The sequence below is a fragment of the Ursus americanus genome, chromosome 1 (genome assembly GCF_024610735.1).
Source record: "Ursus americanus isolate L20-20 chromosome 1, mUrsAme1.1.p, whole genome shotgun sequence".
Taxonomy (NCBI): domain Eukaryota; kingdom Metazoa; phylum Chordata; class Mammalia; order Carnivora; family Ursidae; genus Ursus; species Ursus americanus.
Window position 1 is genome coordinate 59308892 of NC_142127.1, and position 13787 is coordinate 59322678.

The 13787-nt window shown below is 33.1% G+C and overlaps 1 protein-coding gene across 1 annotated transcript in view; it reads right to left on the reverse strand.

The window, feature by feature from the left end:
- The window catches only part of NCKAP1 (NCK associated protein 1), a 99655-nt gene that overhangs the window by 27412 nt on the left and 58456 nt on the right, over positions 1–13787 (reverse strand). The window contains exons 16-23 of the mRNA XM_045806268.2: positions 11743–11888; positions 9921–10053; positions 6525–6644; positions 5775–5914; positions 4770–4901; positions 2278–2496; positions 1972–2102; positions 1592–1689 (exon numbers count right to left, since the gene is read on the reverse strand). Coding sequence (XP_045662224.1) covers positions 1592–1689; positions 1972–2102; positions 2278–2496; positions 4770–4901; positions 5775–5914; positions 6525–6644; positions 9921–10053; positions 11743–11888 — 1119 coding nt within the window. The remainder of the gene's footprint in view (positions 1–1591; positions 1690–1971; positions 2103–2277; positions 2497–4769; positions 4902–5774; positions 5915–6524; positions 6645–9920; positions 10054–11742; positions 11889–13787) is intronic.

Here is a 13787-nt window from a genome sequence, read left to right on the forward strand (position 1 = left end):
TCAGCTGAGCATCCGACTCTTGGTTTCAGCTCAGGTCTTGATCTCAGGGTGATGAGACTGAGCCCTGCACTGGGCTCCACACAGCGCAAAGCTGACTTGAGAGTCTCTCCCTCTCTCTCTGCCCCCTCCCCACTCATGCACTCTCTCTCTAAAATAAATAAAATCTTTTATAAAAAGCTTGAGTTTTTAAACTCTGGGTAATACCACCTCTCCTTTTAGTCACAGACTCTTGCCATCTATTTTATTCATTCAGCAAAATATTTCTCACCTTACAGCAATCGATTTATCCTATACATTTGCTCAATTTTCAGTAAATCAGATTATCACATTTAGTGCTACATTTAAATGCTACATTTAAAATGCAAGTTACTTATCAGTGCTATAACCATATTCTTGAGAAATTAAAAATGCAAGGCACAAGTAACCACCAAAAAAATTCACAAAGGGTACATTTTTAAATAATTTTTTAAAGATTATTTAATTTATTTATTTATTTTTAAAGATTTTATTTAATTTGACAGAGACAGCCAGCGAGAGAGGGAACGCAAGCAGGGGGAATGGGAGAGGAAGAAGCAGGCTCCTAGCAGAGGAGCCTGATGTGGGGCTCGATCCCAGAACGCTGGGGTGATGCCCTGAGCCAAAGGCAGACACTTAACAACTGCGCCACCCAGGTGCCCCAAAGATTTTATTTTTAAATAATCTCTACACCCAATGTGGGGCTCAAGCTTATATCCCCGAGATCAAGAGTTTCACACTCCACCAACTGAGCTTAGCTAGGTGTCCCTAAAAGGACACATTTTAAAATATGCCTCCTCTATTCTGTTCTAAAGTTTTAAGTTTTAGTGGCTCAAATTCAAATTCTTTCAAAAACTTGATAGCTATTATATACACAGACTCATTCAATACAAATCACCTTAACACTGGGCTATTTCTAAAAGGTTAAAAAAAAGTCATTTAAAATGCTGTTGCTTCAGCTCTTTTACATCTTTAATAAAATGCTAAATGTTCTAAAATGTTCTATTTTTTATCCAGCTTAAAGGGCATAAGATAATTTAAAAGATTATTTAATAATAAAAAAATAATGAGCTTGGGGGTACATGGCTGGCTCAGTTGACAGTGCATGTGACTCCTGATCTTGGAGTCATGAGTGTGAGCCCCACATTGGGCACAGAGAATACTTAGGGGGAAAAAAAATGCCAATATGCCTAGTAATGTTTGTAATATAATCTGTGGAAAGTAATACATTTAAACTACAAACTTAAATAAATGACTTTGGCTAGAATTTTGAACAGTATTCAAAGAAAAGCATCACGGCACAACAGAATGAAAACACAACCAAAGGTCAAAAAATCTGAGGTTTAGTCTCCTTTAGCAAGTCATTTCACCTCTCTAGGCTCTCAGTTTTCATTTGTAAAAGAGAGAGTACTAAATGAAAATGACACTGAACAAAGGCCATGCTAGTTCCATAATTTCATTTACATATGAGAACTTTCATGTTGGGTTAAAGTAATTAACATTGTAGGCTTGCTGTTCATATTCTTGAAATGTTTTTCAGGAATTAATGTTTCAAAGCTAAAACTGACTGCATTACCTTAAGTTCAGCAACTTGTGATGAAATATGCCACATAAGGCTCTCACTTAGGAACTTCATACCATACGGGCCTAGTAGTTCTGATAATGACCTCATTTCTGAAAGGAAATATAATTAATTTTATACTTTGACAGAGCAAACACTTTAAGAAAATGAATATTAACATACTGGAATGTTCTGTTATAGAAGCAAATTATTAATGCAAAAATCCTGAGAAGTCTCCAGAATAAAAAAGGTAACACAAATGCAAAGGTAAGTCTAAGATATAGTGTATGATTATGCATTGAATGAATGTAATTGAATGAAAATAGTCATCACAATCAAAAACCAAAAGAATCAAGGTTTCTTCACTCTATAAAACATGCCATAGTTTTACTCACCTGATATGTCAGAATATTCCTCTGCATTAAATGTTAATTCATTTTCTGTAGGTAAGTTCACAAATGCTTTCATTGCAGGGAAATAAGCTATATGACCATTGCTGACTTGTCTTAACAAAGTTTCCAAATACCTAAGGAGAAAAAGTAAATTTATAAAAAGCACAAATTAATTCAAAATCTATTGTGGGATACATTTCTGCATAAGTTGACTGACAGCAAAAGCGAGCACCTGATAAAAAAAAAACTTCCTTAAGCAGTTCATTACAAAGAAACTTTTAATCACTCCAAATTTCTAAATGTGCTTACCAATTTGTGTACAGACTTGTAATGGTTGGTTCTCCATGACTGTCTAAATGTTGTGTTTGTTGAAGAAGAACATTATTAAATACTCTTGTAATATCAATTTGCACATAGTTTTCTATTGACTGCAGTACAGTCATGTATGCTCTTACACTTGTTAGAAGCTCTGATGGTTTTGCAATTTCCTGTGTGGCTTGATTATACATAGTCATTCCAACAATTGACCTGGGGGGGGGGGCGGAATAAAAGAACTGACTTTTGCATTTATGTAAATAGGCCATTCAACCTACTGATCTCTAATATTAAATAAGCAATAACATTAATTTTAAATACGATTTGTTATGAAAACATGAAATTACTATTATTATCTTCCAAAGAAACCACCTTAAAAAAGAATGAATACCTAAAAGCCACAGTAAAGTAGAAATATGATTTAAAAAGTTTTAAGGACATCAATATTAAAAATGATTTAACAATAAAGATGGTTTTAAAAAATTTCTTTAACAGGATACACTGTCTGTAGCAAGTACAATGGGCTATTTAATCCATAGCTCAAATTCATCTGGCACTGTTACATGCCAGTAGGGTTTTTTTAGGCTTTATATTGATCATCCTCGTATTTAATAACCCTACGATATAGTTAGCACCCACCATTTCCCAGATTAAAAAAAAAAAAAAAGACCTAAGGCTCAGAACTCAAGTAAACTGAGTAAGTTCACTCTGTTTGGGAGTAGTGAGTCTAGGGTTTGAGACTACATCTGCCTGACAGTGCTGCCACTCAACAAAATGCATGATAGTCAAAACAAGGCAACAAACAAAAAACTTTATTGTTTCTTAATCATTTGCAGCACATAAAACACAGTTCCTTTATGTTTATATCCCAATAAACTATAAGCCTAAAAGGAAACACAAATTTTGAAAATACTTTTCTACCTGATCTTTCCCTACATTGGCCACCACTATCTTACCATCTTTAAAACTCCCTAAGCATTAGATTTGTAAAGATCTTAAACTTGTGTTTGCACTGATAAATCCTTAAAGACAACGACAAACCCCTTCAATAGAAACTAATCCCAGAAGACCAACTCAAGGCAATAACTGCTATCCTTGTATATAACCCCTAAAGTCCTAAGATTATGCTCAAGTGATCAGCAAAATCAACAAACTACTACAAGCTATTTGTTTTGGCATAAAAATCTTCCCCAGGTAAACAACCTTACAGCCTTTCCTTGATCCTGATAACTAAGTAGATGTTTTGCCAAAAGAACATCTGATTCTCTGCGGATTAACAGACCAGATTACATACAGAAGGAAAACAAGGGAGCTGTAAAGTGAACCCTATCTTCCACCCACCACTCTTAACAACCCCAGCCAAGTTGAGAATAATAAATACCAGAGTGCATAATATCCCTTCGGTCTAAATACTATTCTGGGTTTCACTGTCAGAAATGGGTCAGGAAACCCATTTCTGGGTTTCACTGCCTTACTTAGGGAAAGCAATGACTTAACACACAATTTAGTGCCCACTTATATATTCTCCTATCTTGTTCTCTAACTGTTGTAGTCTTCTCACGAACCATAGCTCTAAGCTTTATACTATTTCATTACTACTTATAGTACTTAACACAATGTCAAGCATATGGTACAAATACTACTTGTCAATGACCACAAAACTTTGAAAAATCCTTGGCTAAATTTTGTTTTATAAATTGCCCTAAGGCCTTCCAAGAAAAACTTCTCAAGTCAATTAATATTTTCTTTAATAAATAAGTGTGTAACTTTAGAAAAAAGGTTGAAGCAACATTTATAAAATTGAAAGGTTTCTGGTATCACATGCAATATGATTTCAAGAAACATATATGACTTATAAAACTCTAATTAGGAATGCCTCAAGAGTCTAGAATTCTACTGGCCTCAGAGGATACATTTGAATTCAGAAAAGATAAGAATTCATCTAGTCCTGATGTTTTCAAACATTTAACTGTAACCAACTAAAAGATATGTATCACGACTCAGTACATACATACATTATGTATAAGTGAAGAGGTTCATAGAGCAGTATTTATACTCACTACATGCAGTGCATGGATTTTTTCATTCTTCCCTGTTTCTTTTCCTTCCCTGCTGCTTCTTCCTTTTTTTAAATGTTGACTACAACCTTCTACACTGATTTCATGACCCTACTTGGTTTGCTACCTGTCAGCTGAAATACACCGATTTGCTCCAAGCTTCCCATTTTGCTTATAAGGAACCTAAGGCTCACAGAGATTAACTGGCTTGTCCAGTGTTACAACTAGTTAATAACAAGTATGAGACAAGAATCTGAGTAATTTAAGTAATTTCCAGTTCACTATTCTCTATGCTACCCCATTCATTATTCTTGATACTATATCAGTTCTACTAATACTTTTCCTCATAAAAACAAACACTGTATGCATATGAAGAACATAACAAACTCATTAACTGAACAAACAAAAATAGTTCATATTCTTTCTTACTTAGTAAAACGGATTTCCAGATGAGAAGTCAAATATTCTCGTGGGGTAAAGGTATGTTCCCAAACCACCATGTTTGGTACGTAATTTATAGAGAAACACAACTCAGAAAGTGCAGTGTGCAATTTATCAAGGCTGAAAAAATATTAGTAAGTAAGTAAGTAGAATGTTCAACATTTCATCATAGCAATACAAAATTACTTTTATAAACATATCAGACCTTATTTGGGGATAATAATTACAGAATTCAGTATTTTTCTTTCCCAAACTGACAAGTTCAAAATCTTTAAGGATATCACTAACATGAGAGCAGTTTTCAAAAGACAGTATCACTCATTTGTTTCTCCATTCAGATGATAATGACTACACTGATTTAATATACAAGTAAGAGCTTATTACATGCTCATAAAGATAATCATTTCCAAATCGTGCTGTACTTTCTGTACTGGAGGAAGAAAGTTGTCTACAAAATAGCAAATATCTTGCTCAACATAAAATAAGCCAGTAAGCAGGAGATTTACTTTAAACAAAACAAATGTTTATAAATTATTCCCCACCAATGCCTACCCTCCAAAGAAACACACAATTCTTAATAATATCTAGTCTGACAGATCCACTTTAAAAGTGATTTTGTTCGAATATAACACATGCCAAAATAAAGTCTCAGGCTATCTGACTTTAAATAAATGGAAAACTACAGATTGCTTATATAGTGTACCCCTGCAATTTTTAGACAGATTCTTGGCCTTTAGTATGCAGTATATAAAGACAAATATTACCTATTAACATGAATTTTCTTCAAAAATCCAAAATCTGTATTTTGGAAATAAACACTATTCAAGTTCACAAAGGTAAAATAATAATAATAATAATAATAATAATAATAATAAATGACTGAGAAATGAAGAATTTACAATTACTAGCATTCCCTCAGTACTAATGCCATACAAAAAATGAAAAACTTCTTCTATCTGTAACAAAAAGATATAATAAAAGTGGGTGGCTTACTTGGTCACTACCAGCCTGTTTTTCCTCATACTCTCAACTCCTGGTTTTTCCCTTTCAGGTTCCCCTTTCTTACCAGTCTGTTTTTTTGACTTCTTATTCACTGCTTGACTAATGGTTTTGGCACAATGCTTGGGTAGCAACTAAATTTAAAAAGAAATGAAATCATAATTACACCAATTATTTTGAAAAAACATTAACAATTTAAGCAAACCTTAGTTGAATCCAGACAATGTAGCAAATACCATCTAGCACTAAGAACAGAGGTATAAGTGAGATGTAGTTTACCTAGCTGGCTCAGGGGGCTCACACAGCTTGGTAAAAAAGAGATATAGGTAAATCTTTTGTGAAGGAAAATTCATAAGGAAGTTATTATCTAAGCACAAGTTTAAAGGATAAGTAAAAACAGACTAGGCAAGCAAAGACTGAGAATATTTTACTGGAAGGAAAAGTTCAGCATTTAGTGAGAACTACTAGGTGGTAAAGCATCAAGTGCAGGGTGAAGCAGATAGTTCGAGCTATGAGGAAGGGATCTGAATGCCAAGCTACATGTTGGACTTTAAACAGTAAGAAATCCTAAAGACAGTGGCAAATTTTTAAAAACCTAAAAATGGAGTTTTATCAGAAATAATTAGATTTACTAAGAGTTCAACAAAAAAGACAGAAAATTTAAAAAATAACAGGCTAACACAGTTAATTTTCTTGACTTCATACACAAACTTCCTGTCTGTAAGGAAACATGTGAATTATTACCTGGTCACTAAGAGTACACTGTTCTGTGCAAATATCAGTGATGAGATTTCGAGCTTGTTTGGCCATTTCATCCAAGAACATATTACATAAGGAAAGACTGCGATCTCCAATATGATGTCGCTGTCAAAGGAGAATAATATCAACAATAATAAAAGTTATAAGAAAGTAGTTTGAATTAAAATACTTTTTAAATAAACATGGAAAATAAAGTTAAAGTCTATTGTACACTGAGGAGTGGGGGTAAGGAATGTTCTAGATTGCTTCTATCTCTTGGAACAACTAACCTACCATACTGTATTTACACAGGTGACATAAAGTATTTGGTGACTCTACAAGTAAAGTATGACTGGAGGAATCTTAGAGTACCAGTACTTTCTTTAACATGAAAAACTATTAACTTTCAATTTTTACAAGGTCCTTCATCTGAATCTTAAATACTAAACTATCAAACAGAGGATGTAAAAGACACATTTATGTTTTCTAATCTTAACTGATACATACACACATACACACATATATGTACTATATATACATATATATATATATAAAGATCTTGACATAACAAATAACTTGGTAGTATATAAACAGAAAAGCTTAAATATTTAATTAAAATTATTGGAAATCAGGTCAGTAAAACAAAGAAATTCACAAGGCACTCAACTCCCTAAAATCAAACTCTCTAACCCAGAAAAGAAAAAAAGCTGACCATACATTTTCTGAACTCAACAAGGGGAAAAAAAGAACATTGTATTTAATTTTTAGGAGATGAGATACGTATATGTAGACATACACTCACTCAAATGCATCTCTCTCTACAGGATTCTGTATCTTTTTAGTTTTGGTGGCTATCATAATAATTGAACAGGTTTTTTTTGTCAATGGTAACTAGAATGTTGAGTATATAATGCTATAAAATTTTGCACTACACATCTGTAATACTTTATAAAAAGATAAATTTTTGGAAGTTTACCTTACTGGATCTTCCATAATTATGTAACAAATATACAGTTTACATATGGTATTTCTATGCTGCTAAAATAAATGTAATATATAAGAATATAAAAATTCTTAAACACCTAAAGTAACTATTCCTAGATCTATCATGATACTTTAATGTATTTTATTCTAAATGCCCTTGAAAATTTTAAGAGGAAGCCAAACCAAAAGGAATCTTCAGGCCAGATACAATTAAATACTGGCTCACTTTACTTGAGGAAAGATTTCAAATTATAAACATTTAGGGTTTTATTTAACCACATTCTGACTCCTGAAAGATGAAACATATCCCTTGCTATCACTTATTCCTAAAACAAAACAAAACACTGAATTAGCATTTCTTCAAATTTACTAGACTTATTTAAAATACAATTCTGGTATTACTATTATCCTTCAGTGGCTCAGAAATGTTGAGACTGGATGAAAAACAAAAGTAAAGTCTCTCCATGATCTGCCTCAGCCTCAGGTTACAGTAATAAGAACAGATTTTAGGAGAACAATGTCAGAAGCAGAGAGACCACTTAGGAGACTACAATGATAATGCAGGAAAAAAGATGTGGCTTTGACAAGGATGAGAAGTGGTTGGAGTTTGGATATAGATAAAGCCAAAAGGCAGAAAAAGCTTCAAAGGATGGTGATGGGGTAACATGCAGAGAATCGACAGTTCTACTCTGGACATGTTACATTTTAGATGGTTAAAAATATCTAACCTGTAGCAGAATATCCAGAAAATCTAGATCTGAAAAGTCTGGGGTAGAGATAAAAACATCAGAAATACGCTAAGTGAAATAAGCCAGACACAAAAAGGCAAATATTACATGGTTCCACCTATATAAACCACCTAGAATAGCCAAATTTTTAGAGACAGAAAACAGACTAGAGGATACCAAGCGTTGGAGGAATGAGAAATTACTACTTAATGATTATAAAGGTTCTGCTTGGATGACAAAGGTTTTGGAAATGGATAGTAGTGGTGGTTCCACAACACTGTGAAAGTAAATAATGTACTAAACTGCACATTTAAAAATAATTTAAATGGTGCATTTTTCTGTCATATATATAACATTATATATATATATATATATATATATATATATATATATAAAATAGATTTTAATCAGTTTTTTAAAAGAAAAAAAAGGAATCGGAGTAGAGTGCAAATTGTTGAAGATTTAAATGCCTGGGTGAGAAATTTTTACTTTCTCCATATGCAAGAGACAATCAATCACTGAGGATTCTTCAAGAAGGAAAGACACACTCTGGTGGCACTGTAGTAGATAGTCTTAAAGGCAGAAATACTGAAGACAGGAAAGCTATTTAGGACTATTTAGGAGTACATATGAAGAGTATTGCAAATTTGAGCTACAAGAGTGAAGTAAACAATGGAAAGTAGAAGACGGATTCAAGAAATGAAACCAGACAAATAAAATTAACAGGATACTTCATGGGTAATTTAACGGGAAGGATGATTATGAGGAAAAAATTAATAGTTTATCTTAGGTATAAAGCTTGAGGATAAAATCTATTATATCCAAAAACTTCATGAAAGTATTAAATTTGGTGGTGTTGATAGCCTCACAGGTAATAATCCTAAAAGCAGTCCCTACTAAACTTCCTGCAGGCTAACCTCTCTCAGAGTCTGCTTCCAATGCACTGCTGGAATACAATCTGCAACAGATGTTACTAATGCTTAAAGACATTAAAAATGCTCCTGCTATTTGTCAGTTTCTTTTCTCCGCGTTCTGTAGTTCTAAGTAAAGGGATTCAACACTAAGTTAAACTATGAAGAAATGGACCATTTAATTTTAATATATAGTCTTACCACCCTTACAAAGTGACATCTCTTCTTTAAAGATTAGAAGAATACTGAGAATATTGATACTTATTATTGATAAAACTACTGAGTAGTTCAATTATTTAATAACTATGTGTGCCTGTGTGCATGTCTTACAAATACTAATAATGTTAATTTTGTTTACTATATCATATTAACAAGTCAGTGAAATTCCTCTTTGACATGTTTATGCTTACAGTCAGTAATCTGTACATTCAATTTTCAACTCTTTTCAATAATAGTTTAAGAGAAAAAGTAAGCATACAAAATCAATTACTCTATGGAACTTTACCATAAATATGAATACCTGACCCACCATTTAAATAAATGTAATTCTAAGTGACTCTATGGTATGTTCTTAAAAATATGTATGTGCATTTATCTATCCATGCAAATAAGCACTACATCTATTTTAATCTATTCAAACATTGTTCTGATTCTGCATAGAGAGAAATTAGGTAGGAAGCTAGATTAGGTAACTGTGACTCTGTGAAATCTAGCCAGCTACATGTTTGGTCTAGTGTATTCTGCATACCATATAAATCACAGTACTACCCTGAAATTACCTCTTCTGGACACAGTTCATGTGTGCAACTCATAAAATGAGTGCAAAGTAGTGGAAATGCAATTGAATATCTTGACTGAGAGGGTAACTCCAAACACTGTTGAAACATCTTCTCAAAAGCACGACTATAAAAACTATATAGGGAAACAAATTAAAAATTAGAATCACCATTTTTATAGTTAAAAATTTTATGATACAGTACTTAGTTAATTTAATTTGACTTCAGTGAATTAAAGTTATCAACTGGTAGCCTTTATTCCTTTAAGAAGAGAGTAGTCATTTTTCCAGAGTATCTTTTATACATCAACAATCATTACAGAGTAATAAAAATATTATTTGTGTAATAGTAACAAGTTTTAAAATAAAAAATTAAAAGAAAACTTACCTATGGCATATGAATATATGACATTCAAATCTCACACTACCAAATTTTATCAAAGGCAAGTCACTATCAATTGTAAGAAACACCACTATTTTATGTACCACTAAGAAAGAAAAACACTGTCAATTAAACAATGATGCACCATCAATTTTAAATTACCTCCCGATTTAGGAGATATTAAACATAAAATAATGAGTCAATAAAATATCATACATTTTGGAATAGTAAGACAACCAGAGTAGTAAACATGTCTTTATACTGGATGTAACAGACAAAATAAACACTTTAAACATTATTCGAAGTATTTTTATTTCTAAGGAAAGGGAAGAGGACTTTTTAATTGCAGTAGCCTTCTTTTACCAATAGGAACCTTTCTGTAGCTCAAATATATGTAAACATAAAATGTTTCATTTTCTTTCCAAGTCAAACAATAGTATAGGGTTCCAAATAATCTTAAAATTCTTGCAAATTTGACATGTGTTTCAGTGATATATTGTGTTTCAGAAGTTTCTTTAAGAAACCTCTCATGCCTTCCCTGTCTGGTGGTTTGGATTTCTTTTGCAATACTGCTAATTAAAGCTATCCTAAAAAACTGCCCAAATCAGTGTGGACTGGGGTATCTTCCAAAATAAAAATGAGAAGCTATTCATAATGATAGCTTTTCAATACACAGAAACTATCATCACTATCCACTGAGATTACCTCAGCATTGTAGAAATAAAGGGACATACTAGGTTACTCCAAACAGCTTCCATACAGGAAAAAAAGCCAAGAAGCAGACAGAGTTGATACTGCACAGCTTTGGAGCCAGAATACTTGTAAATGTGGTCCCACTGTTTATTAGTCTGATCACAATCAAGTTCACTTATTCATTCAAACATTTATTAAGTACCTACTATGTTAGATACTAAAAGAACAAAAACCTCACCTTCCTTCAAGGACCACATTATGTGGGGAGAAAGACAGGAAAGAAAATAACTAAAGAGGCTATGATAGCATGAGCAAAAGAAAACAGAGCACAATAGTGGAAGTAGTTACAACATCATCATAATATTAATATCTACTTACTGCAGAGTGAAATTACTTGTTATTTAATTTCCAACATTTGCTCTACTTGACCCTGATTCACTTTTTTCATTTAATCTAATGATGCAAAAGAGGGCCTTAAGGCAATCTGAAGTGACTATTTTTTATCTCCTCAAAAAAAGGTGTAAAAATATATTCACAACAGTAAGAGTTGCTCTTACAGAGAATTAAAAAAAAAAAAAAGACATACGATTCCTACTTGGTAGACTTCCTTTTGTTAGCAAGTTGTCATTCCCTTTATTCTTAAGAGTCTATTACTGAATGGTCTCAAGGATGACACTAACATAAAAACAATCAACAAAGTTATCTTTGGATACTAAAAATTTCAAATTGATTTTAAAAAATTACCACATACCAAAATATGGAGAGATCTGATGTTTCCACCAACATTTCCACCAAGGAATCTACCATCTTTGTATGAAAAATTATTGTATTCATCATCTTTCCAAGTTCTCTGTGATCTGCAAGGCTAAGTGAAGCCTTAGAAACACTAGTGTATGCCTGTGAAAGTAAACATAAGCAGTTTAAGCAAAGACCGATGATTTCAGCGTTGACATTCTACAGGGAAAAAAAATCCCATTACTGAAAATCTTTTAATGTTGATTTTGACACTGTATCAGTAACATCACCTTTTTAAAGTTGTCAACGCTATATCGAACTTGAAATTCCTATAAAAAAATTCTTTAAATAAATAAACTGAAATACTACTGCCAATAAAAATATCTAATATATGGGTCATTCACCTAGAACCCCAAAGGAACTGAAGTTACAATATTAAAAGTATAAAACAGTGAACTGTGAAGTTAGCTCTACCAAAAGAAATTTTCAATCTAGTTTGAGAGAAAAAATACATGGGGCACACTCAGATGAAAGTAAGTATGGTACATGTTGAATCACTGAGGTTTGATTATATAGTAATTAAAACACACAGTACTAATTGATGAATTCTAGAAAAGAACTGAAGATAGTAAAAATTAGTGTAGGTTGACCAATAAGGTGACAGAACTTAACCAAAACCATCAGGACAGGTATATAGGAAAAGAAATTCTACTGTAAGGGTACCAAATCAGAGAGGAGAAACCTGTCCATGGACAGTGGGCATTCCACAAAGGCACAGAACAAGAACAGAAGGAGTATCTACAGAATAAATACTGTTCACTATGGCTACAGTTAAAGTGAAAAGAAGAGGAAGAAAATGGTGTAAGAAGAGATTCAACCAGATCTTGTAGACCCCTGTATACCACGTTAAAGAATTTAAACCTCTTGGTGAACCAAAGGTTCTGTGTAGTGGCCAATTATTGTTTTAGAAAGATTATTCTATGTGGAGGAGGGAATTGGGGAAAGGTGGACAGAAAGGGAATAGGAGGCAGAGATCTGTTAGGAGGGAGTAGTGGCAATAATCCAGACAGGATTATGATGGTCTAGTCTACAATGGTAGTAGTTCAAAAGCATTTCATCTGAGAAAAGATCAGATATGGTGGGCAAAAGAAGAATTATGAATGATGGCCAAGATTCTGGTTTTGGGAGATACTACTTCATGGATCTCATGTGTGCCTACACATTCTCAATATGCCAAGAACTCAAGGCCCAGAGCACTCATTACTCGGGCCATTTCTCGGGGTTGTTATTTGCAGCTACCAAACTTGAGGAAATGAAGCAATATCTACCTCTGCATCAAGGAGCTAATATGCTTACTGTTGATACAACAGAGGGTTCATCAAATTCGGTGTTCCTTAGCTGTAACACAAACCTACTGCATACATAGCATTCATCTGGGTTCCTCTGGGCCTCCCACAATGGGTCATGGAAGCAAGGGAAAAAATGATACACATATGTTGATGCTCATGCTGCTTCCTGTGCAGCGAATAATTAAGTCCTGTGTCTTTGACGCAGGGGCTCCATGTCTTCTCCCAGCTTCCACGAAACAGAGAGATTAATAATTATTTCCTTGTAAATTGGATAAAAATCAAATCTCAGCCCCTACAATGGCAAGGGGCCACAATATGGATGGTTACCATTCACTAACACAGAAACACCACAGAGGAAACAGTTTTATATTTTGTTGTTTTTGAATGAATGAAGATTAATGAGGGCAATATTCTAATGGCAAGGTATACTCAAGGTATATATTACAAACTAAGTCTAACTGAAGTTTAATTTATCTTTAATCAGCTTTAGAGTATAAAGAGGAACCACATCTGTGGCCAGGAACTCAATAAAGACTTCTATTAATTGACCCTCATTTCAAAAATCCTGAATTAAAATATCACTGTGGAAATAATTTCAGATGAAATAGATGGTAACAAAATGAGATAATTTCATTTAAAACACTCACTGGAAATAATTAACAACAATGAAGGGAGAAACAGGTTATAAAAAAAAAACAGGTTTAAATAAAAG